The sequence below is a fragment of the Pseudophryne corroboree genome, chromosome 2 (assembly GCF_028390025.1).
Source record: "Pseudophryne corroboree isolate aPseCor3 chromosome 2, aPseCor3.hap2, whole genome shotgun sequence".
NCBI classification, from domain to species: Eukaryota; Metazoa; Chordata; class Amphibia; order Anura; family Myobatrachidae; genus Pseudophryne; species Pseudophryne corroboree.
Window position 1 is genome coordinate 448,094,319 of NC_086445.1, and position 27,223 is coordinate 448,121,541.

Below are 27,223 nucleotides of genomic sequence, written 5' to 3' on the forward strand. Positions count from 1 at the left end.
AGGGATCCACTTGCGAGTGAGCCCACTGCGCGTTGAAATTCTTGAGACGGGCCCCCACCATATCTGAGTCTGCTTGTAAAGCCCCAGCGTCATGCTGAAGACTTGGCAGAAGCAGGGGAGGGCTTCTGCTCCTGGGAAGCGGCTGCATGGTGCAGTCTTTTTCCTCTTCCTCTGCCCCGGGGCAGAAAGGAGTGGCCTTTTGCTCGCTTGTACTTATGGGAACGAAAGGACTGAGTTTGAAAAGACGGTGTCTTTTTCTGCTGATGTGGAGTGACCTGGGGTAAAAAGGTGGATTTTCCAGCCGTTGCCGTGGCCACCAGGTCCGATAGACCAGCCCCAAATAACTCCTCCCCTTTATACGGCAATACTTCCATGTGCCGTTTGGAATCCGCATCCCCTGACCACTGTCGCGTCCATAACGCTCTTCTGGCAGAGATGGACATAGCACTTACTCTTGATGCCAGGGTGCAAATATCCCTCTGTGCATCACGCATATATAGTAATGCATCCTTTAAATGTTCTATAGTTAACAAAATATTGTCCCTATCCAGGGTATCAATATTCTCGGTCAGGGAATCCGACCATGCGACTCCAGCACTGCACATCCAGGCTGAGGCGATTGCTGGTCGCAGTATAACACCAGTATGTGTGTATATACTTTTTAGGATATTTTCCAGCCTTCTATCAGCTGGTTCTTTGAGGGTAGCCGTATCAGGAGACGGTAACGCTACTTGTTTTGATAAACGTGTGAGCGCCTTATCTACCCTAGGGGGTGTTTCCCAACGCGCCCTAACCTCTGGCGGGAAAGGATATAATGCTAATAATTTTTTAGAAATTAGCTGTTTTTTATCGGGGGAAACCCACGCTTTTTCACACACCTCATTTATTTCCTCTGACTCAGGAAAAAATATTGGTAGTTTTTTCTCACCCCACATAATACCCTTCTTTGTGGTACTTGTAGTGTCAGAAAGGTTCAATGCCTCTTTCATTGCCGTGATCATGTAACGTGTGGCCCTACTGGACATTACGTTTGTCTCGTCACCGTCGACACTAGACTCAGTATCTGTGTCAGGGTCTGTGTCGACCCACTGAGGTAACGGGCGTTTTAGCGCCCCTGACGGTGTTTGAGACGCCTGGACAGGCACTAATTGATTTGCCGGCTGTCTCATGTCGTCAACAGTTTTTTGCAAATTGCTGACATTATCACTTAATTGTTTAAATACAATCATCCAGTCAGGTGTCGACTCCCTAGGGGGTGACATCACCAACACAGGCAACTGCTCCGCCTCCACATCATTTTCCTCCTCATACATGTCGACACACGCGTACCGACACACAGCACACACACCGGGAATGCTCTGATAGAGGACAGGACCCCACTTAGCCCTTTGGAGAGACAGAGGGAGAGTCTGCCAGCACACACCCAGCGCTATTATATACAGGGATAACCTTATATAAGTGTTACTCCCTTATAGCTGCTGTTAATATATTTATTTGCTGCCAAACGTGCCCCCCCTTCTCTTTTTTACCCTGATTCTGAAGCAGGACTGCAGGGGAGAGTCAGGGAGCCGTCCTTCCAGCGGAGCTGTGAGGGAAAATGGCGCTTGTGTGCTGAGGAGATAGGCTCCGCCCCTTCACGACGTCCTTATCTCCCGCTTTTTTGTGTAAAATGGCAGGGGATTAAAATACATCCATATAGCCCAGGAGCTATATGTGATGTATTCTGTTTTGCCACCTAAGGTATTCTGTTATATTGCGTCTCAGGGCGCTCCCCCCCCCAACGCCCTGCACCCTCAGTGACCGGAGTGTGAAGTGTGCTGAGAGCAATGGCGCACAGCTGCGGTGCTGTGCGCTACCTTAGTCTGAAGACAGGATGTCTTCTGCCGACGATTTCACCGGACCTCTTCGTCTCTTCTGGCTCTGTAAGGGGGACGGCGGCGCGGCTCCGGTGACCCATCCAGGCTGAACCTGTGATCGTCCCTCTGGAGCTAGTGTCCAGTAGCCTAAGAAACCCGATCCACTCTGCACTCAGGTGAGTCCGTTTCTTCTCCCCTTAGTCCCACGATGCAGTGAGCCTGTTGCCAGCAGGACTCACTGAAAATAAAAAAACCTAACTAAACTTTTATTCTAAGCAGCTCAGGAGAGCCACCTAGATTGCACCCTTCTCGGCCGGGCACAAAAATCTAACTGAGGCTTGGAGGAGGGTCATAGGGGGAGGAGCCAGTGCACACCACCTGATCCTTAAGCTTTTATTTTGTGCCCTGTCTCCTGCGGAGCCGCTATTCCCCATGGTCCTTACGGAGTCCCAGCATCCACTAGGACGTCAGAGAAATTATTGTAGATTTAAATTTAGCACATCTATGATCAGATCTGTGTCTTTTGTCATTACTGCGTGGAAGAACAGCAGTCATTGCTGGAAAGCACTTTGCCCTGGTAGACCCCCAAAACTGCAAGCTACAGAACGGAGAGTGCTAAGAGTGCTAAACAGGGAGCTGCATACCATTACACACAAGTTCCAAATGGCCACTAATGTGTTGGTTTCGACAACACCTCATAGGGAGGCCTATGCACTTGTATATTATGGGTGAGCAGAGGAATGCAGCCCAGCGCTTACGATGGTGTAAAGAACACAAAAACTGGACAGTGGAGCAATGGTGGCGAGTGTTTTGGAGTGACAAATCACAATTTACACTTTCCAGATCAGATGGACATATTTGGGTTTGACGATTACCAGGAGAATGTCTGATGCCAGAATGTACAGTACCTACAGTAAAGCATAAAAGTGGTGGCATTATGCACGGGCTGTTTCAGCTGGTCTGGCATGGGTCCACTAGTTGTAATGCATGATCACATTAACTCTGAGAAGTATAGAGAGGTTCTTAATAACTCTGTGCTCCCAACATTGTGGCAGGAAAACAATGCCACAGGTCATGTTTCCAGGGCAATGCTGGACTGGTATACAGAATATTCGGTAACCTGTATGGACAGACCAGAGTCCAGATCTTTACCCCATTGAGATCCTCTGGGATGAATTGGAGTGACGAGTGCGTTCTAGGCCAACTCGACCTTCTACAGTGTCACACTACTTAAGGCAGAATGGCAAAATATACTGCCTGCTGTTGACCGTAATCACTGCATGTGGTGGACCTACAAAGTATTGACGTCAATAAAATCTTGTTGAACTTTTTTGCTGTCGGTGTCCAATCATTTTGTCTCAATAGTTTAACTATATTTACTGTATATATCCACACACACATACATACAGTACATATATGATCAGCATAATATACAGTAGCACTCACTAATATTGTAACTCATTTGTGAGGAACATATTTCAGATCTGCTTACTCAAGAAACATGGTCCAAAGTACATTACCTTTCAGAGTATCTCATAGCAACATAGCATCCATAGCACAGGTCAAAGTCATCACATACGTTGCAGTTGATCCTGTGACCAATAATAAGACCGTGGCAATGATCACATGCAAACTCCATGTTAACCATTTCATGGTTATCTTCATGTCCTTCAGGCTTTACACCACCTGTAAGCAATACCAAATGTCCCTATGAATCTATACACTAAGTTTTAATCTACCATACCATAACATACTATAAACTTTAGTGATCCTTAACTCATTGCCAGTGTTTTAGCATTTAAAATATATTACAACCCATCTGATATGATACCTAGCACAAAGGACAATTAGGAATTGTGCGGCTGTTTGATTTTACAAATGGGAACGGTATTGTGTTTTTTTCTGTCCTACATAACTCCTATACGATAGTCTAAAAGAGAATTTTGTACTTTTATCATCTGTATTCAAAATAGGTTTCAAGTCTTGGAAGCATAGTGCTGGAAAAAGAGCAGGTTCATTCTTAAGAGAACTTCCCCACTCCACTACTTTTCAGCTTCTAGCTAAGCCCATTAGAAAGACAAGAAAAGCAGAGTAGAACACAGACCAGGTACATCCATGTCTCCCTACAGCATTGGAGAAAGTGATTAAATAATAAAAAAAAATCCCCTTATTTTCTTCAATAGTATGGAAACACAGATGGTGGGATGTCGCAAAGCCACCCTCAACATGAGCAAATGAATGGTCAAGCAGAAATGTATTGTCAACAAAAATTCCCAACGCTCACCGAAAGTGTTCCTCCCAGTCACTACACTCATTTTCGATAAAAATAAGAAGGAACAGGAAACCCTTGACAGCAAAGGAGGCCTTTGGACAAAAAATAAAATAAAAAATACCTGCCAGGTGGCAACTCTGCAAAACCTTTTCTTCCAGGCCCAATGGCTAATCATCCAAAAGGTGCAGGTGTGCACAAAAAGATATGGAAAGCAAAGATAAACAGCTAAACTAGCAAAAACATCAGGAGCATACAGTGGGACTGAAGAAGCAACCTGCATGAACTTCAATGTTCAGATCTACGGCCTATAAGCATACCAGGTCCACCTGTGCCTATAATAAAAAAACTGGGAGAGGAGGGCAAGAGAGTTTCCGTCATCATCACGCCCAGGGGACATGGTCAGACATTCATCTTTACCGATCAATGTGCGAAGACTCAAGGTTATAAGTTGTAGTCTGAACACTTGAAAGTCAGTCTTCACCAAACAGACTATAACACAGAGTTGCAGCCATGCATGGAAGAAACATCTTGCATTCTGCAATATTCAGTGAAATACATGTCAAGAATGGACAATTGGAAAATTAACTGCATGAGCCATCAGCTCACCAGGTGGAGAAAAAAAAGAAACGTGTGGCCTTTTAAATATCTAGGTGTGGCTACAGTAAGGACTATCTAAAATAACTGAGGAAGAGAGCAAAAGTGAGGCTTCAAAGAAAGGTGTTTTTTCCCCTTCTGGTGGGTCTCCTCGGAATAAAACACCAAAGAGTATAATTACTAAAGTGCTGGTTTTTAGGTATGGGAATGTTACCCATAGCAACCAATTAGTGTCTAGCTATTATCATCTAGAAGGTGCTAGATAAATTAGTAGAATCTGAATGGTTGCTATAGGCAACATCTCACCTTCTAAAAACCTGCACTTTACTAAATATACCCCCAAGTGTATGCTTTTCCTATATCGCTAAAAAAGATTAATTGCACCATAAAAGGTTTACAAATTATATCAGAGATAACAAATTTCAGTAATATATTCACTTAGCAATTCATACTGTCTGCTTTATTACATTTGCAATCATTATAGGAAAAGGTTTTTATTTTATTATTAAAAGGTGTGTTAAATTTAGAAGGAAACTGATCAATTGCTAATGTATGCTGTTTTTTTTTTTTTTTTTTGTAAGAACCAGTTACCTTTGCTTCAAAGAGACTAAAAGAAAAGTGTTTATAGAAGATGAAAGAAAACATAAAAACACAGTTTTGCTTAAATTCACAGTGTTATTAAGGTGATCCAGAGGGTTTACCGAAAATCAAAATGGACAGTCGCAGCGTTTAACATGAGCCCTTTTCAAACTGATAGCGACGTTGTTAACATTACATCTTAGAAACTTAACAGGATACATCACAAAGATAGAACATTTAGGGAAGGAACATCTGAATCAGAGAAAAAGAGCACTAAAGTATATAGAACTTTGGGCCTAATTCAGAGGCGATCGCTGCGCACTCTGAAGCCTATTGGGGAGTGCGCTCGCGCACCCAGTGAGATGCAAAAGCATCTCACTGGTGCGATCGCCTCTGCCTGATTGACCGGCAGAGGCGGTCGCTAAGCGGGGGCGCGTGGTCTGGACAACGCAGGCATGTCTGGACCATTGCAGAAGCAGGCTGCGGCGGCTGCATGACGTCACACGCAGCCGCTGCAACCCAGAACATGGCGGGTAGCCGCCTGCTAGCTGCACAGGCAGGGAGCTACTTGGCGGGTGCGAAAGGAGGGAGAAGGGGGTAGGGCCTGACATGTGGGGTGGACTAGCCTTGTGCTAGTCCCTCCACATGTCAGAGAATCTGATCGTAGATGTGCAAATTTTAGCACATCTACGATCAGCTCTGAATCACCCCCTCAGTCTCATCTGATACCTCCGTTCCAACCAAGTCCAGGGTCCGACCCGACATGTGGAGCACAGTTCCAAACCGGTTGAGACCTAGGACACACCCCTTTCCATCGTGGTGCCAGCACTTGGAGTTGACATCTGCTTGTACCGGAATGTGGCTCTTCGTATGCTGTAAACGGGACCCGGGCTGGACAACCCAGGATACCAGTTTACACTGCAGCTCACTCGGGTCCTTTCCATATAAAACCATGCTAGGTACTCGGGTGGAGCAGTTTCCATTGACAAAAATACCGGTTAGTTGCACGTTCATGTGCAATAACTTGGGATTTTCAAGTCAGTGCAAAAGGGGTATTAGAGTACCATTTGTATTGGCTCTCTCAAGAAGTATCATCTGATTTAGGTCTACAATGACTTCAGAAACTGCTGATGCTAAATGAACAATAGCTGTATATGGACGAGGTCAATGATCGCTTTAGGTTCCAGTAAAGTGGTCAGGAACTGTAACTTACAAAAATGGCTATCTGAGACAGGCTGCCTAGCTAAAGAAAGCCTAGCATTCAATGTGCCCTAAAAGCATTTTTCTATGTTGACAAAGGGTGTATCATTCCACCGTAATGTGTTAGCTTACCCAAGAAACATGTTTTACACAAATCCATGTCATTACACTGTAAACATCGGTATCGGTGCCATGGTGCAATTTTATCACACCCATCACAGGAGATTTCGACATTCAGCAGGTCGCAGTATCGTGCGATAAACAAATGCATCTGTAATGATGAAAGCAAAAACAAGCTAAAAATATTCCAAATGAGACTTGCTCTGTATAGTGAGCCACAGAACGGGGTTGCACAGGTTCAAAGTACTAATGGGAACGATTTGTAGATGGTCAGAAAACAATGAGGGACGTAAAAATGATTTCATGCATGTGATCTTTTGCATATATAAGAGTGCAGGCCATTTTTTGTAGTGCTCGATCTATTAATTTATTACATAAATACATCTTTTATGTAAAGGGATATAACTGGGGAAAACCAAAACCTGGAGAACCAATAGTTATGCATATAAAAATACACATAGGGTGACCTATCGAAATACATAGCTATCAGGTCCAACCCAACATATATTGTATACAATGCCTAAAGCTTTTGAATATGGTAATAAACTACATATGGGCGGGTTTTGGATTTACTCTGTTCTTTTCACCAAACTAGCACAAGTTCAGCTATATCTTACTGGCTATCCAAAACGCGTAAGCGCAGATAGCCAATGCCATTTTTGAGATCCGAGTAAAACAGAGTAAATACAAACCCGCATGTAAATAAAATAAACACAAAGGGGTGTATTCAATTCAAGTTCGATTTCCCGACTTGTCAGAATAACAGGAGTTTAAGGTCGACCCATTCAATCATACACCCGTTTATCTGACAAGTCAGAAAATCTGACGTGTCGGAAAGCACGTGGACCGGCAGCTTAAGCCACCGATCCACGTGTTTTGTCAGATTTGCGGCCAAATCCGACAGGTTTTAGCCCCACTTCCGACAATGTCAATCCGACTTAAGTCGGATTGACATGGTCGGGAACGGACAAATCCGATAGGATTTGGCCACGAACTGAATACTGCATTATTAGATCCTTTCCGCCTGAAACGATCCGACAAGCACTGAATACACTCCAAAGGCGGGAAAAAAATTAATTCTAAGGAAAACGAGAAGCAAAACCTCAAAACTCTCACCTTTCTCCTTACATCTGGATCAGCTTGACTTATTGTTTCATACCAGGCTTCAAACATTCCATCCTTGCATTCTTCCAACCACAGAAGGTTCTGTCTATAGTCTTCTCTCTCATCGTCTTCCTCCCACTGACTGCAATGCAAAACGGACATTAATAGCAAGCTAGCGTGAAAGTGTAGTTTTCAACCACAGAAACTACAAGTAGGATGAAAAAACATGGCTGCTGTACATATGCACCAAAACCACTGATAACTGCACTGGTTTTACCAAACTACAAGTGTGTCCTCATACATCTAGCCTCAATATGCCACACAGTGCAAGATGCCTGAAACAAGTGAACCGCCAGTTCCTGAACAATTCTGCTAGCATCAGGCTTCTTTTTTTGACGAAAATGAGTCAGGTCGGTATCCTATTAGGTTCGCAGAGCATAATCCCCTATAAGTGCCGGTTCACGGGGCTAATATGTTAGTCCCGGGGGGATCCTTAAACTGCGGTAACTCACCGCGGCTAATAGGATACTGCCCTTAGTCGCAATGTGACTGTGCTGATTAATTTGATATGGAACACTTTGAAGAGTCAGAGTGCACCTGTTATACCTACCTTTTCTCTGTTTGGATTGTGACATTGTAGGTTGGTGTAGCACCACCAGTTTCTGTAAGGAGCTGGTAGCCACGTCCGGAGAGCAGTCACTCAACAACAGTGTTAATTGCACACCACCCCTCAACTGTAAAAGTTGCTGTCTCTACCAGGATCATTCCCTGGCACAAGGAACCACTTGCTCCTGGGTGCTGTATGTAGCTGCTGCAGCACCTCTTTGTGGATACTCGGATTTAATTTGTCAGATTGTTTACTTTGGATCAAGAAAGATGGTGTTATGTCTGGGTTTGCTAATCTGGACATGATACAGAGCTGAATGTACCACAATTTGTGTAGTGCAAAATACTCTATTTACACTGCGCATTTCCACAAAGAGAAAGCAGTATCTGACACTTGTGCATCCTTATGAGAGGTGGAGTAAGGAAATGAGGTGGCAGAGAATAACGTAGGCAGAGTACAGTAAGGGTATGTTCACGCAAATCTGGTTGAGGTTAGACCAGCATGGTCGCGTACATACCCATGAAGAGCCTCATCTTACTGGGCATGTGCAAATACATGCTGATAGAAAAATAGTCTCTTCCCATTAGGTGATTGCAGAATCACCTCTCCAGGTGAGACCACTTCCTTCACTGCCTGCAGATAAATTACAGGATTGAGCAGACACTTATTTGTGGGAGTGTTTGCGGTCAGACTGCAGTTCAGAGGAGGCTTGAAATTGTAATGTATACTCTTTATCTGCACTTTAAGAACACAGGGCTCATGTGCAGTGAATGAATGAGTCAGGTACATTTTATGATGTACGTGGGCAAAATACTCCACTTGCAACCAACTATGCATCAGCCCCCTTGATCCTTAAATATATTGCCTATACTAACTTCCAGGATCCTTATACCGGCATGTGACACCATTGTGAAGCCAAAATAAGCTACAGAGAGTCAGAATCCTAGGTGGTAGTCTACCCACTGCTGTATTCCTTAGGGCTCCATTATGATGCTTACTCCTTGGGAATCCCAGGAGGAAATGTGTTTCCATTTGACTCTAACAGGTGCCACTAGAATGAATTCTAGTACTCTGCAGCCAACATCTGAGACCATAGGGCCCCAATACCACATATAGACCACCAGGAATAAGAAGCTAGCACCACTGCCTTCCAGGTCCTGCAAACAGAAGTGTCAGTGTAACCCTGTCAGCTCCCTTGGACCATAAGTGTCAGGGAAAACCTCTCACGCCACTGCTCCCACATTCCCATGAATGAGTGCAATCTCACTAGGCAACAGGTTGAAGTTTAAGTTTGTTTTGTAATTAAACTTAACATTAATGTAAACATTTCAATATATCTTTGCATTTTGATAACTACATGCACAAGATACCGTAGCATTGGTACTTATGTTATGCCAATGAGCAAAATTAAATAAAACATTTCCTGCAGCACATCCAGGCTGTGGTAAGGGGCAACAGTTACAGACTTTTTCAAACTCAACTGTAGTGATCTACTTCCTGGGATCAAGAGAAATAATAGTGGATTTGTATCAATTAACCTCATCCTACAAAGCACTTCCTAGATGGGCTTTAACACACTGGCGTTTAATCTCATGTTATCAGGGATTGCAGGGATGAGGATAGGTGGGAGTTGAGCATGGCTAGTGACAATGAGGGAGAGTTATCAAAGCTTGGTGACAGATAAAAACGAGTTTTATGGTAAGAACTTACCTTTGTTAAAACGCTTTCTGCGAGGTACACTGGGCTCCACAAGGAAAGACATAGGGGTGTAGAGTAGGATCTTGATCCGAGGCACCAACAGGCTCAAAAGCTTTGACTGTTCCCAGAATGCATAGCGCCGCCTCTTCTATAACCCCGCCTCTCTGCACAGGAGCTCAGTTTTTAGTTAACCTGCCCAATGCAGTAGCAGGAAAAGAGACGACAACGGTTAGTAGCCACATACACCACAATCTCACGACAGGAGAAGTGTCAGCGGCTAATGCCATACCAACCCAAAGAAGCTAAGTGCGTCAGGGTGGGCGCCTTGTGGAGCCCAGTGTATTTCGCAGAAAGAGATTTAACAAAGGTAAGTTCTTACCATAAAACTCGTTTTCTGCTGCGGGGTACACTGGGCTCCACAAGGAAAGACATAGGGAATGTCCTAAAGCAGTTCCTTATGGGAGGGGACGCACTGTAGCGGGCATAAGAACCCTGCGTCCAAAGGAAGCATCCTGGGAAGCGGAAGTATCGAAGGCATAGAACCTTATGAACGTGTTCACTGAGGACCACGTAGCCGCCTTGCACAATTGTTCAAGGGTCGCACCACGGCGGGCCGCCCAAGAAGGTCCAACAGACCGAGTAGAATGGGCCGTAATGTGAGCAGGAGCTGATAGACCAGCCCTCACATAAGCATGTGCAATCACCATTCTAATCCATCTGGCCAAAGTTTGCTTGTGAGCAGGCCAGCCCCGTTTGTGAAATCCAAACAGCACAAAGAGAGAATCAGATTTCCTAATGGAAGCAGTTCTCTTCACATAGATACGGAGAGCCCATACCACATCCAAAGACCGCTCTTTGGGAGACAGATCAGGAGAAACAAGTGCCGGAAACACAATCTCCTGGTTAAGGTGGAACAAAGAAACCACCTTAGGCAATTAACCGGGACGAGTCCTAAGAACCGCCCGGTCACGGTGAAATATCAGATATGGGGAACTACAAGACAAGGCACCCAAATCCGACACTCTTCTAGCTGAAGCAATAGCCAGCAGAAACACCACCATAAGGGAAAGCCACTGAAGATCAACTGAACCAAGAGGTTCAAACGGAGATTCTTGTAACACCTCCAAAACCACCGACAAGTCCCAAGGAGCCACAGGCGGGACATAGGGAGGTTGGATACGCAACACACCCTGAGTGAAGGTATGCACATCAGGTAAGGTCGCAATCTTTCTCTGAAACCACACCGACAAGGCAGATATTTGAACCTTGAGGGAGGCCAGACGCAGGCCTAAATCCAGGCCCTGCTGAAGAAAGGCCAACAACTTGGCTATACTAAACTTGGAAGCGTCATAATCGTTAGATGCGCACCAAAGTAAGAATGCCAGACCCTATAGTAAATCCGAGCAGAAGCCGGTTTCCAGGCCCGCAACATAGCTTGAATGACCGCCTCAGAAAACCCTTTAGCCCTCAAGACGGAAGCTTCAAGAGCCACGCAGTCAAATACAGCCGGGCTAGGTCCTGGTAGACACAGGGGCCCTGAACGAGGAGGTCTGGGCGTTGTGGAAGTAGAATTGGACGCTCTGACGATAGGCCCTGCAGGTCTGAGAACCAGTGCCGTCTGGGCCACGCTGGAGCTATGAGAAGCAGAATTCCTCTTTCTTGCTTGAACTTCCGAATTACCCTGGGCAGGAGTGACACCGGAGGGAACACGTACGGCAGCCGAAACCTCCACGGCACCGCCAGCGCATCCACGAATGCTGCTTGAGGATCCCTTGTCCTTGCTCCGAAGACCGGAACCTTGTGATTGTGTCGAGACGCCAGCAGATCTACGTCTGGAAGGCCCCACTTTTCCACTAGGAGTTGAAACACTTCTAGATGGAGGCCCCACTCGCCGGCATGTACGTCCTGACGACTGAGAAAGTCCGCTTCCCAATTCAGGACTCCCGGAATGAATATTGCCGATATGGCCGGTAGATGGCGTTCCGCCCAATGTAGAATCTGTGAGACTTCCTTCATTGCCAAACGGCTTCGAGTGCCGCCTTGATGATTTATGTAAGCCACTGTGGTGGCGTTGTCTGACTGTACTTGAACAGGACGGTTCTGAATTAAATGCTGGGCCAGGTTCAATGCATTGAAGCCCGCAGCAATTCCTGATCGAGAGGAGAGATTCCTCCTTGGTCCATCGACCCTGAAGGGAGTGTTGCTCCAGCACCGCTCCCCAACCTCTTAGACTGGCATCTGTCGTCAACAGGACCCAGTCGTATATCCAAAAGGGACGGCCCCTGCACAATCGTTGGTCCTGGAGCCACCAGTGCAGCGACAGATGGACCTCCGGAGTCAATGAGATCATGTGAGACCTGATCCGATGAGGCAGGCCGTCCCACTTGGCTAGAATCAGCTTCTGGAGGGGGCGAGAATGAAATTGAGCATACTCCACCATGTCGAATGCTGATACCATGAGGCCCAGCACCTGCATTGCCAAATGTATCGACACTTGCGGACGAGAAAGGAAGCAACGAATCCTGTCCTGAAGCTTCAGGACTTTCTCCTGAGACGAGAACAACCGCTGGTTGTGTCCAATAGCGCTCCCAGATGCACCATGCTCTGAGCAGGGACCAGGGAGGATTTCTTCCAGTTGATGAGCCACTCGTGGGCTTGTAGAAACTGGACAGTCATATCCAGATGACGTAGGAGAATTTCTGAAGAATTTGCCAGGATTAACAAGTCGTCCAGATACGGCAGTATCCTGACCCTTTCACGGCAGAGTACCACCGTCATCACCGCCATGACTTTGGTGAAGACTCGCGGAGCCGTAGTTAAACCAAAAGGTAACGCCCGAAACTGGTAATGGAGGTTGCCAATCGCAAACCTCAGGTATTGCTGATGTGACACTGCTATAGGTATATGCAGGTAAGCATCCTGTATGTCCAGGGAGACCATGTAGTCCCCAGATTCCAAGGCGAGAACTATAGAGCGAAGGGTTTCCATACGGAATTTGGAAACTTTCACAAACCTATTCAATGCCTTGAGGTTGAGAATGGGCCGGGAGGACCCATTCGGTTTCGGGACCAGAAACAGCGGAGAATAGTACCCCCGGCCCCTCTGAGCAAGAGGCACCTGTACTACGACTCCTGTATCCAGGAGGGTCAGTACCACCGAATGTAGAGTGTTTGCCTTTGTCTGGTCCAATGGGACGTCTGTCCGGCAAAATCGATGAGGGGGTCGGTTTTTGAAGACTATGGCGTAACCTCGAGTGACAACTTCCCGTACCCAGGCATCTGAAGTGGTCTTCAACCATTCCTGGGTATACCCTAGAAGCCGGCCCCCCACCCTGGGATCCCCCAGGGGGAGGCCCGCTCCGTCATGCGGCAGGCTTATCGGTCTAGGTTTGGAAGTGCGGGCCTGCTTGTTGTACGCCTGACCTTTTGCTTTACCTGAAGGATGAAAGAGGCGAAAGGAAGTACATTTAGCCTTCGACACAGAAGGAGCGGTACTTGGCAGACAGGCAGTTTTGGCATTAGCCAAGTCAGCCACTATCTTATTTAAGTCCTCCCCGAACAGAATATCTCCCTTGAAAGGGAGTACCTCCAGGGTTTTTCTAGAGTCCAGATCCACAGACCAGGATCTCAGCCACAATATTCAGCGAGCCAGGACTGATGTAGTAGAGGCCTTGGCTGCTAGGATACCGGCATCAGAAGCCACCTCTTTAATATAGTGAGAAGCTGTGACAATATATGACAAGCATTGTCTAGCATGGTCAGAAGAGATTTCAGCTTCTAACTCCAGGGCCCATGCTTCAACAGCCTCTGCAGCCCATGTTGTTGCAATAGTGGGCATTTGTGCAGCACCCGTGAGGGTGTAAATTGCTTTCAGACAACCCTCCACACATTTATCCGTAGGCTCTTTTAGAGACGTGACGGTAGTGACAAGTAGAGCTGAGGAAACCACCATCCTAGATACATGCGAGTCTACTGGAGGAGGCGTTTCCCAATTTTTAGACAGCTCTGGCGCGAGAGGATAGTGAGCCAGCATCTTCTTTTGAGGCACAAACTTCTTTCCTGGGTTTCCCCAGGGTTCCTGACGTATATCCACTAGGTGATCAGAGTGAGGTAAAACTTGTTTAACCACCTTCTGACGCCTGAACCTATCTGGTTTCTTAAGAGGGGCGGATGGCTCGGGATCATCCGTAATCTGTAAAATTATTTTAATAGCCTCCAAAAGATCAGGAACATCCACATGTGAACTACCCTCCCCATCAGCAGTATCTGTGTCAGAATCTGTGGGGTCAGTGTAAGCGCCATCTTCATCAGACGAGGTGTCAGTGACAGCAGTGGATTGTGAGGAGATAAGAGCTCGCTTAGAGGACCCCTTGGTCTTAGGCGAGCGAGGGTCAGACTTTTTAGTAGTCAAGGACTGGTGTAACTTCTTCAATTGAGCAGACAAGTTATCCCCCCATGGCGGGTTAGCTGCGGGGACCACATACGGTTGCACCAGCATAGGAGGTCCCATAGGGGGTGTAAGTTTATTAACTAGCGTATGTAGAAGCGTGGAGAAAGTAGCCCACGGTGGGTCATTATGTACCCCCGTTGCCACAGTCCCACTGGGGGGCAAGGAGCCCCCAGAACCAGAGCCCACTGCTGCTATAGTCTCCTCATAGGGATCTGTGGCTTCAGCAACACCGGCAGTGTGTTCAGCCCCAGAACAGTTACCTTCAGAAGCAGACATGATATAACTTGCAGTATCAGGTAACACAGTACAATTGGCAGCAGCACAATACCTCTTACCCAAACCCCTGCGCAGTGTAGTCAGTACAAGCAGAGATACAGGAGAGATATGGTGACTAAAATCACAGATAAAAATACGTATTAGAGTATATCTTGTGAAAATCCTATATAATTATAAAACCTGAAGCACCAAGCCCCCTCAGGTTATAGAATATAGGGTTAGCAAGTTGAGTGAGATACACGAAATGGAAACCACTCAGCAAGCTAATGCACACACATATAGTCACAGTTAAACAATGCAGAGGTTATTACTAACAATAATACTGCACTGGACCAGCTTATATAGCTATGTAGTCAATAGATATAACACTGCACAGTAAAAACTGGATGTATATCACAGGGTACTTATACCAGAGAACCCTGACTAAATGCACTCTTTCTTAACTAACACTGTCTAATTGACATGTAGAATACTTAAGTGTTATGCAAAGGAACAGCGCTGACAACCAGGCGGCTTTACACAGGAGGATTTGCCCAAGCAGTCCCAGGAACAGTGTAGCTGAGAGAAATGGCGCCCAGAAACTGTCAGGGAGTGAGGGAGAGACAGATATGCAGCTCCAGGGCGGGAACATTTGTTGGAAATGGCGCCCCGGGGCTGGGGGAGGGGCTCCAGTTCTAAGCCTTATCCCCTCTGCTGGCAAAACCACCAGGTACTGCGGGCTACACATAAAAAGGTTTTAAGGGAAAACCTGACCTGCACCCATGCCCTGGTGATCTAGTGGGATCGCCTGTACTGCCACAGTGTCCACCGCCAGCGCGCGTGGCCCGCCTCCCACTGACCGCGCCGGATCGCGATAAAGTACAGGTCCCGCGAGCGGGACCCACTCACCACCTCCCGAAGCGCGGCCACCCGATCCCGGAGAGCCTCCGTCATGTGTGACTGACCAGAAGAAAACCGGAGCCTCCTGCTGTAGTTACCCGGCAACCAGGGCTCGGGAGTGTACAGCGCCACTGGGGAGAGATGGAGCTGCAGCAGTGAATGTCACTAGACATGTACACACTGCTACAGCCCTTGAAGTCTTCACTTTTCTTCTCAAAAAAAGCTCTTCTTAGGGCTGCCCAGAGCAGCCCCTCTGTTATGTGCCTGCTATCTGCGGCAACAACTACAAAACTGAGCTCCTTGTCAGGGGTCATAGAGGAGACGGCGCTATGCATTCTGGGAACAGTCAAAGCTTTTGAGCCTGTTGGTGCCTTGGATGAAGATCCTACTCTACACCCCTATGTCTTTCCTTGTGGAGCCCAGTGTACCCCGCAGCAGAAATACCAATCAGGTCCTTTTCAAAGCCTGGAAAATGAGCTAGGAGCTGACTGGTTGTGACTTTGGGGTCTATTCATGAAGCAGTGAAAAGTGTGGAGAAGTGAGCCAGTGGAGAAGTTGTCCATGGCAACCAATCAGCATTAATTTGCATACTATACAACTGTACAAAGCAGCTGATTGGTTGCCATGGGCAATTTCTCCACAGGCTCACTTCTCCACTCTTTTCACTGCTTCATGAATAGACCCCTAAATCTCTCTCCATGCTTTGATAAATATCCCCCTTTATGTCTCTCTGAGCTTTGATAAATTTTCTGTCAATGTCGAGCAGCTGACTGCTGGAATAGTACTAAAGCGCTGCTAAAATAGAACACGTACCATGTTTTGTTACACCACTGTACTGCGCTTAAAACAAATGTACTATTTATGGTCTTATATAGACCAGTACAGTACTTTGCTAACTTGTTCTCAGCAACTAAACTGACCCTAGCACAGGTTATAGATAATAAACTACATTTAACTCACTACTTCAAAGATTGCAGGCATTATGGAGCATGACAACTTGCTGAGACGATGTACCTTTTACATTCCATTTGGGACCTTTGGTTGTGGTCGGACACACCAGGGTTAGAGGACTTGAAAAGCAGAAGGTACAATAGCTTTACTTTGGCAAAACTCCTAAAAATCATTTAGCAATTTATAATTTGTCATGATAAAATGAAACCTGTCTGAAAATGTATTATTGTGTAATACTAACATGCTTAAATCTCTCTTAAACATAGCTTTTTTCAATCATATATCTTATCCTCCAGCTTTGTCAAACCTTCCTTTACACTTGTGATGCCAATATGATATCACATGAATAATACAACCACAGTACGGTTTTGGGTCACACAGTCCATCACTCACCTGACAACACTGTCATGGGTACTAATATTCTCCTGGGACACTGTTAGGAGAAGCTCTGGGAGAGCTATACGATGAAAGAATGGGAGATCCTGTGGTTCCCAGCTCATGTCCAACATGTGGAGGAGTGTAGTCTGCACACATGATAAGGCCGGAAGCAGTGTCCTGTACACATATACACCAATGTAAGAAAAAACACAGATGTAAAATCATAGCAGATTATAAAAAAAAAGTGTGCCTCATCTCAGACAACCATGATGGCGTGCCAAATACTAATCAGATAATGAGATATCGGGAAGAACAAATGAACAATGTATTCCTTGAAAGTCCGTTACACACATATCGTGGCCACATACAGTATATTTCATTTATTGTGATTTAACAGAGGCTAAAGTGAAGACTGCAGAAATACTAAGATCACTCAAAGCCATAACATTCTGAAATAACATCTAACAAGACTGAGAAGAAAGAAAAATGCTTAATATATTTACAGATGCAGGTGGGAAAAGACTATCCATATGGAACTCGGGTTATATTATTAAATCTGGTAATCCAATCTAAAGCAAGATGATTACCTCCTGCACATAAATATGGCACACACTATATTCCCCACACACTATACAAGCACATCTACACAATACCTATCTAGCTTCTACTGTATCTGCTCACTCTGCTATTGCTTGCTCTACCCAGGGCTGGATTAAGAGCCAAATAGGCCTGGGTCTGCAAATGTTCACAGACCTATTTTGTGAAGCAGAGAAGGTGTGGCTAATGCTGTGTGGATGTGGCTAGCTCTATGTGGGCATGTACATACCTACACTTATCAGCCTAAAAATTGCATGATTGAGTGCGGTAAATATAATTTGAATATTTATGATTTATGACAGACCATGTGGTTAGCTTCTGGCTGGTAATCATCATGCTGTTATAGGGATGGGCCTATTTTTAAGTGGAGGTCTGGAGATGTAGCTCCATCCACCCCACTGGGTCACAACACACTCTCATCTGGAAGAGTCCTGGGACCAGCATAGTTATGCTTTGGATCCAGTCATAGTACAGACAGCAGAAGTGGGTTCTTTTCTATCATCCTGGTGTAACTGCCCACAACCATACTAGCTTAAATACGCCCGATCCTGTTCAATTTCGGAAGCTAAGCAGGATAGACCTGTTCAGTACTTGGATGGGAAACCACCCAGGAGCACTGGATACTGTGGGCTGTTATTCACAATTAAATGAATACTTTATTCACTGTATATCTCATATCACAGACTAATCAATATAATCCAGAGCTCAATTTGGATAAAGCATCCTGAAATATATTTTCACCACTCATTATCTTGACCCTTATTTATTACTGGGTGAATCAAGATTTTAAATTATGGACTACCTGTCATTATTTTAACTTATTAACAAAATAAACGTTAAGTTTTAGGTAATTCACCAGTACACCTCTATTTTGATTTATATTTGTTGTAATTCATCTTGAAGAGTGCTCCCAAAAAGAGGGTTTTTTTTGTCTTTTCTTTCCCTAATCTTTATTGTAGTTTGACATACAAAAAATATTTGGGAGCACCACCAATAAGTGACTGCTATAAACTGGTTTAATAGTAGTATGTATATTGGTTTCCTATAATTAAGATTCATATGATCTTGTATATACGAGTAGTTGGTGCAGAACTGAATATTCACACTACAATTGGCAGTTATCCTATCAGTTGTATATGTTTCTGAATACAGGAGCGGTACACTACTTCTGTGGAGTGTGTACGAATAATAGTAAATAATTGTAACAACACTTCCTCCCCTCTTTTTAAGATCTAGTGAGAGCTGTAGCAAGTAGATAATGTCTGACTTAAATAGAATATTTTCAAATAAGAATTAAAAACATCACAATCAGTATCAAGAAAATGTTGCGCAAATAACAATGGCTGCTGCTTTGGCTATGCAATTTATATAGATTTGGTATTTTACATAAAAGAAAAATTGCTGGCATGTTCGTAAACTCAAAAAAATTATCTAAATAAGGAAACATTTTTTCCCTAGCGGGTGCTCACACCATCAGAAATACTGCCACCCTTGGCCAGAAAGCAGATAATCATAACTTTTTGCAACTCTGATAAGTCACCCCATATACCCATGACAGCAACGAGTGCTGTGTGTGCAGACAGTCTACCACACACCTTATATACCCACCAAGCCAGCGCACAACATGTCACATACTTCCTGGGCTATGCGCTGCCGATATCAAATGTAGAAGGTGGTCATAATAATGTGACTTGACTATGAATATACAGGTTGAGTATCCCTTATCCAAAACGCTTGGGACCAGAACTATTTTGGATATCGGATTTTTCCGTATTTTGGAATAATTGCATACCATAATGAGATATCATGGCGATGGGACCTAAGTCTAAGCACAGAATACATTTATGTTACATATACACCTTATACACACACAGCCTGAAGGTAATTTTAGCCAATATTTTTAATAACTTTGTGCATTAAACAAAGTGTGTGTAAATTCACACAAATCATTTGTTTCATATACACCTTATACACACAGCCTGAAGGTCATTTAACACAATATTTTTAATAACTTTGTGTATTAAACAAAGTTTGTGTACATTGTGTTAGGCGCCGGGGTCCGCTCGTCGGTGCGGCCCGGCGCCTAGCAACCAGGGACGCCGTGCGCGTACAGCCGCCGGCTCCCTGGCAACGCTAGACGCCGGGCGCACGGAGCCGCACGGACCCTAGCAACGGGGACGCCACTGGCGGACCGCGTTCCCCGTTGCTGGGTCCATTTAAATTAGTAAGGGCACCTGTTTCCTGGCCGTGCAGCAAGGCAGCTGCACGGCATTCATGCAATCAGCACTGGCAGCAGTTGATTGGAGGGCTTCGGTTTATATGCTCTTGCAGTGCCTCACACAGACGCCGGTAATAGCTTCCTGCATGCTGTATCTGTTTGCTGAGAGTGTTTCCAGTCCTGCTGTATCCGGTCGTTCCTGTCCTCAGTTGTCCTGCACTCGGAAGTCGTCATCTGTTCCTAGAGTCCTGACTGAGCACCGTTAAACATCCAGTGCTGTTCGTGAGTCGCGGCGTAGCCGTGTGTTGCGGCTTGGCCGCTTTATTACTTATTATTTATTATTTGTGTTTCGGAGCTTTTGCGGAGGATTCCGCTCCCACAGATCCACTCTGGTATCCAGCGGTGCTGGGTAGGAGTAATGGACTAGTGGATTTTGGTTGTCCTTTTATCTGGCGGTTTTTCCGCGCATACTTCAAGTTTGGTTAGTTAGCTTGTTGCCCTTGGCCTGTTGTAGTCAGAGGTCCTCGTCATCATCCTGCCTCGGATTTCCCTTTGTCTCTCACTAAGACCGGGGGGCACCGGAGTTGGGCAGACATAATCCGCCTTTCAAACGTGGCTGCCAGGGGCTCAAGAAACCATAGTCTCGCAAGGGATTTCCGATAGCACGGGTGAGACAATAGAGTTAGGGCGCCAGGGGCAACTAGTCTTTCCTGCTCCCGTAACCAGCATTCCCTTCCAGTACTCTGGCCATTGTCATAAGATCTCCTCCGGTCAGGAGTACTGGAATCATAACATTATTACCGGCCAAACCAAAACTTAAAATTAAACAGGGTTTGATTTTTTCCTTATTCAGTTTTGTAAGAGTTATCGGCCTCATGAATCCCACAGGTTTAGGGCCAAATCCTGGTCAGCTCCTAGTCAGCCAGATTCAAGAACTTACTCAGATGGTTCAGGATCTTTCCCTGCGGGTGAAGTCGCAGGAAGATCTTTTACGAACTTCCCCGAGGGTAGTCCCTGAACCAAAAATGCACTTGCCTGACCGTTTTTCTGGTGATAGGAAGGAGTTTTTTAATTTTAAAGAATCCTGTAAACTTTATTTTCGTTTAAGACCGATCTCCTCAGGTACTGAATCTCAGCGGGTTGGAATCATTATTTCTTTGCTCCAGGGGATCCTCAGACCTGGGCATTTGGTTTAAAAGCAGAGGATCCGGCATTGTTGTCAGTCGACGCTTTTTTGGGGTCTTTAGGGCTTTTGTATGATGACCCTGATAGAGAGGCATCCGCTGAGAGTCAGTTTCGCGCTCTCAGACAGGGTAGAAATCCTGCAGAGGTTTATTGTACAGAGTTTCGCCGTTGGTCGAACGACTGTGGCTGGAATGACCCAGCCCTGCGCAGTCAGTTTCGCCTCGGCTTATCTGAGTCTATAAAAGACAGTCTCCTTCAGTATCCCGCTCCTGAGACTCTCGATAAACTCATGGAGCTTTCTATTAAGATTGATCGACATCTCAGAGAGCGGAGGGCTGAAAAAGGAGCACCAGTCAGGACTACTCCATGTGTATTTTCCATTCCTGAGGACGTAGAGGAGCCCATGCAGATGGGTCTCTCCCGACTGTCTCCAGAAGAAAGAGCCAGAAGGCAAAACTCTGGTCTTTGTTTGTACTGTGGGGGTAAGGGACATTTTGCCCGTAATTGTCCGAACAAGTCGGGAAACGCCTCGACCAAGTGAATTGTGAGGGGGTTCACTTTGGTCTGCAGCTTATCTCCTCGAATAACTCCCTTTTAGTCCCAGCTAAAGTTTCCTTTGGCAGCCTCAGTTCTTCGGTGTCGGCTTTTGTCGACAGTGGAGCTGCAGGGAACTTTATGGACTTAACTTGGGCCAAGGCCTTAGGTATTCCTCAGTTAGCCTTGGGTAGGTGTATCACCATGCATGGTTTAGATGGGAGTCCCTTGTCCAATGGGGTTATTTCCCTCTGTACACCTCCTGTACTACTTACGGTAGGAGCTCTTCATTCCGAAAAGATTGAGTTCTTCCTTACCCATTGCCCAGTAGTTCCAGTGGTTCTGGGTCACCCTTGGCTGGCCTTTCATAATCCCACCATTGATTGGCAGTCAGGGGAGATTTCACAATGGGGTACCATCTGTAATAAGGAATGTATTACGTTTCCCGTTAGAATAGCTGCTGCCATTCCCGAACTCATTCCCGTGGAATACCAGGACTTTGTTGATGTGTTTTCCAAGGGCAATGCGGACATTCTGCCTCCCCATCGGCCTTATGATTGTGCTATTGAGCTAATTCCCGGTGCCACATTGCCAAAGGGAAGGTTATATGCTTTATCCGGGCCAGAAACTGCGGCCATGAATGAGTATGTTAAGGAGAGTCTAGGGAAAGGATTTATCAGGCCATCTAAATCCCCATTAAGTGCAGGCTTCTTCTTTGTGGAGAAAAAAGATGGATCACTCAGACCTTGCATTGACTTTAGAGCCCTGAATAAGATCTCAGTTAAAAATACTTATCCTCTGCCGCTGATTTCTGTCCTCTTTGATCAGCTGCGTTCGGCTGTGATTTTTTCTAAAATTGACCTGAGGGGAGCATATAACCTCATCCGAATCAAGTCTGGAGATGAGTGGAAGACGGCTTTCAGTACTCCGTCGTGTCACTACGAGTATCTGGTGATGCCGTTCGGCTTGTCTAACGCTCCGGCAGTTTTCCAGGATCTCATTAACGATGTGCTCCGTGACTTTCTAGGAAGATTCGTGGTCGTTTACTTAGACGACATCCTGATCTATTCTGACTCAATTGAACAACATGTTACCCAGGTGCGTCAGGTTCTTCAAAAATTACGTGAAAATCATCTATATGCCAAGCTGGAGAAGTGTGAGTTTCATGTCACGGAGGTATCCTTTTTAGGGTACATTATTTCCCCTCGGGGATTCTGCATGGAACCTAAGAAGCTCCAAGCCATCCTTAGTTGGGCGCAACCCATCAACTTAAAAGCAATTCAGCGCTTTTTAGGGTTTGCAAATTATTATAGAAGATTTATTCATTCTTTTTCCGACCTGGTTGCTCCCATGGTGGCACTGACTAAGAAGGGAGCGGATCCTACCAACTGGTCACGTGAAGCTGAGTTATCCTTTCAGGCCTTGAAACAAGCTTTTGTCTCAGCTCCAGTCCTCAGACATCCCAACCCAGAATTGCCCTTCATTGTTGAGGTTGATGCCTCGGAGGTAGGAGTGGGGGCTATCCTATCTCAAAAGGATCCGGAGTCTCTGGAACTACATCCTTGTGCCTTCATGTCCAGGAAATTCTCATCCGCTGAATCCAACTACGATGTTGGTAACCGGGAGTTACTGGCTATTAAATGGGCTTTCGAGGAGTGGAGACATTGGCTTGAGGGAGCAACACATACCATTTCAGTATTGACTGACCACAAAAATCTTCAGTACATCGAATCAGCTAAGCGGCTGAATGCCCGGCAGGCTCGTTGGGCTTTATTTTTTACTCGTTTCAAGTTTATTATCACCTTTAGGCCAGGTTCCAAGAATACCAAGGCGGATGCCCTGTCACGCAGTTTTCTTCCAGTTCATAATAACAGTCCTGTTACTCCCATACTTCCGTCTTCAGTCATTTGGGCAGGCCTCACACAAGATTTATTTACCCAGTTAAAGCAGCTTCAACATCAAGCTCCTGGAAATACTCCTGCTGGTCGTCTTTACGTCCCTGAGTTTTTGAGAGCTACTGTTTTGACTGAATTTCATGATAGCAAAGTTGCCGGGCATCCGGGGATCTCTAAGACGTTGGAATTAGTCTCCTGCTCAGTATGGTGGCCTGGTCTTTCTAAAGACATTAAGGAGTTTGTTTTTTCTTGTCAGGTCTGTGCACAGCATAAGGTTCCCCGTTCCTTGCCTATCGGGCAACTTATGCCCTTAAATGTTCCTCTCAGGCCATGGTCTCATATTTCCATGGATTTTGTGGTAGACCTCCCTCTGTCAGCCGGATTCCGAGTCATATGGGTGGTAGTGGACCGTTTTAGCAAGATGGCTCATTTAATTGCTCTTCCCCGACTGCCATCTGCCCAGGGATTGGTTGTTTTGTTTCTCCGCCATGTTTTCAGACTTCATGGGTTGCCCACTGATATTGTTTCTGATCGGGGTCCACAATTCATTGCACAATTCTGGAAGTCCTTTTGTGCCTCATTAAAGATGAAATTGTCTTTAACATCCGGTTACCATCCCCAATCCAACGGGCAGACCGAGCGAGTTAATCAATCATTAAAACAGTATTTGCGTTTGTACTCAGCCAAACTCCAGAATGATTGGTCCGAGTTTCTTCCTTTGGCGGAGTTTGCTTACAATAATTCTTGTCATTCCTCCACTAATGTGTCTCCATTCTTTTCAGTTTTTGGTTTTCACCCCAGAGCTAATTCTTTTTTTCAACATTCTTCTGTTTCCTCGCTAACCTTAACCTCTCATCTCAGAGTCATTTGGAAAAAAGTGCACCTTGCCCTCAGAAAAGCGGCATTTCGAGAGAAAATTTTTTCGGACAGGCTCCGACGTCCTTGCACTTTTAAGGTGGGAGACAGGGTATGGTTGTCGACTCGTAACATTAGACTTCGACAAACCTCAGCTAGATTGGGCCCCAAATTTATTGGACCATTTCATATTATTAAAAAAATCAACCCAGTTGCTTTCCGGTTACGTTTACCAAGAGCTCTCCGGATCGGAAATACGTTCCATTGCTCCCTGTTGAAACCATATGTTTCTTCCAGTAGATTTCCTCGGAAGATCTCTCAGGGGAAATCACCAGTAGATGTACAGGGACAACAGGAGTTCTTGGTGGAGAAGGTTCTCGATTCCAAATTGTCCCGGGGTCAGCTTTATTTTCTGGTGCACTGGAGAGGCTATGGTCCAGAGGAAAGGTCTTGGGTCCTGGATAAGGATCTCCATGCCCCGAGGCTCAAGAGGGCATTTTTTCGGGAATTTCCTCGGAAACCTGGCTTTAGGGGTTCCTTGACCCCTCCTCAAGGTGGGGGTACTGTTAGGCGCCGGGGTCCGCTCGTCGGTGCGGCCCGGCGCCTAGCAACCAGGGACGCCGTGCGCGTACAGCCGCCGGCTCCCTGGCAACGCTAGACGCCGGGCGCACGGAGCCGCACGGACCTTAGCAACGGGGACGCCACTGGCGGACCGCGTTCCCCGTTGCTGGGTCCATTTAAATTAGTAAGGGCACCTGTTTCCTGGCCGTGCAGCAAGGCAGCTGCACGGCATTCATGCAATCAGCACTGGCAGCAGTTGATTGGAGGGCTTCGGTTTATATGCTCTTGCAGTGCCTCACACAGACGCCGGTAATAGCTTCCTGCATGCTGTATCTGTTTGCTGAGAGTGTTTCCAGTCCTGCTGTATCCGGTCGTTCCTGTCCTCAGTTGTCCTGCACTCGGAAGTCGTCATCTGTTCCTAGAGTCCTGACTGAGCACCGTTAAACATCCAGTGCTGTTCGTGAGTCGCGGCGTAGCCGTGTGTTGCGGCTTGGCCGCTTTATTACTTATTATTTATTATTTGTGTTTCGGAGCTTTTGCGGAGGATTCCGCTCCCACAGATCCACTCTGGTATCCAGCGGTGCTGGGTAGGAGTAATGGACTAGTGGATTTTGGTTGTCCTTTTATCTGGCGGTTTTTCCGCGCATACTTCAAGTTTGGTTAGTTAGCTTGTTGCCCTTGGCCTGTTGTAGTCAGAGGTCCTCGTCATCATCCTGCCTCGGATTTCCCTTTGTCTCTCACTAAGACCGGGGGGCACCGGAGTTGGGCAGACATAATCCGCCTTTCAAACGTGGCTGCCAGGGGCTCAAGAAACCATAGTCTCGCAAGGGATTTCCGATAGCACGGGTGAGACAATAGAGTTAGGGCGCCAGGGGCAACTAGTCTTTCCTGCTCCCGTAACCAGCATTCCCTTCCAGTACTCTGGCCATTGTCATAAGATCTCCTCCGGTCAGGAGTACTGGAATCATAACATTATTACCGGCCAAACCAAAACTTAAAATTAAACAGGGTTTGATTTTTTCCTTATTCAGTTTTGTAAGAGTTATCGGCCTCATGAATCCCACAGGTTTAGGGCCAAATCCTGGTCAGCTCCTAGTCAGCCAGATTCAAGAACTTACTCAGATGGTTCAGGATCTTTCCCTGCGGGTGAAGTCGCAGGAAGATCTTTTACGAACTTCCCCGAGGGTAGTCCCTGAACCAAAAATGCACTTGCCTGACCGTTTTTCTGGTGATAGGAAGGAGTTTTTTAATTTTAAAGAATCCTGTAAACTTTATTTTCGTTTAAGACCGATCTCCTCAGGTACTGAATCTCAGCGGGTTGGAATCATTATTTCTTTGCTCCAGGGGATCCTCAGACCTGGGCATTTGGTTTAAAAGCAGAGGATCCGGCATTGTTGTCAGTCGACGCTTTTTTGGGGTCTTTAGGGCTTTTGTATGATGACCCTGATAGAGAGGCATCCGCTGAGAGTCAGTTTCGCGCTCTCAGACAGGGTAGAAATCCTGCAGAGGTTTATTGTACAGAGTTTCGCCGTTGGTCGAACGACTGTGGCTGGAATGACCCAGCCCTGCGCAGTCAGTTTCGCCTCGGCTTATCTGAGTCTATAAAAGACAGTCTCCTTCAGTATCCCGCTCCTGAGACTCTCGATAAACTCATGGAGCTTTCTATTAAGATTGATCGACATCTCAGAGAGCGGAGGGCTGAAAAAGGAGCACCAGTCAGGACTACTCCATGTGTATTTTCCATTCCTGAGGACGTAGAGGAGCCCATGCAGATGGGTCTCTCCCGACTGTCTCCAGAAGAAAGAGCCAGAAGGCAAAACTCTGGTCTTTGTTTGTACTGTGGGGGTAAGGGACATTTTGCCCGTAATTGTCCGAACAAGTCGGGAAACGCCTCGACCAAGTGAATTGTGAGGGGGTTCACTTTGGTCTGCAGCTTATCTCCTCGAATAACTCCCTTTTAGTCCCAGCTAAAGTTTCCTTTGGCAGCCTCAGTTCTTCGGTGTCGGCTTTTGTCGACAGTGGAGCTGCAGGGAACTTTATGGACTTAACTTGGGCCAAGGCCTTAGGTATTCCTCAGTTAGCCTTGGGTAGGTGTATCACCATGCATGGTTTAGATGGGAGTCCCTTGTCCAATGGGGTTATTTCCCTCTGTACACCTCCTGTACTACTTACGGTAGGAGCTCTTCATTCCGAAAAGATTGAGTTCTTCCTTACCCATTGCCCAGTAGTTCCAGTGGTTCTGGGTCACCCTTGGCTGGCCTTTCATAATCCCACCATTGATTGGCAGTCAGGGGAGATTTCACAATGGGGTACCATCTGTAATAAGGAATGTATTACGTTTCCCGTTAGAATAGCTGCTGCCATTCCCGAACTCATTCCCGTGGAATACCAGGACTTTGTTGATGTGTTTTCCAA

At 46.0% G+C, this 27,223-nt stretch overlaps 1 protein-coding gene across 3 annotated transcripts in view; it reads right to left on the reverse strand.

The window, feature by feature from the left end:
* ZZEF1 (zinc finger ZZ-type and EF-hand domain containing 1) overlaps positions 1 to 27,223 on the reverse strand; it is a 404,243-nt gene that overhangs the window by 113,038 nt on the left and 263,982 nt on the right. For all 3 annotated transcript variants that reach the window (XM_063953702.1, XM_063953701.1, XM_063953700.1), the window contains exons 32-35: positions 16,979 to 17,140; positions 7,738 to 7,867; positions 6,634 to 6,772; positions 3,377 to 3,542 (exon numbers count right to left, since the gene is read on the reverse strand). In XM_063953702.1, coding sequence (XP_063809772.1) covers positions 3,377 to 3,542; positions 6,634 to 6,772; positions 7,738 to 7,867; positions 16,979 to 17,140 — 597 coding nt within the window. The remainder of the gene's footprint in view (positions 1 to 3,376; positions 3,543 to 6,633; positions 6,773 to 7,737; positions 7,868 to 16,978; positions 17,141 to 27,223) is intronic.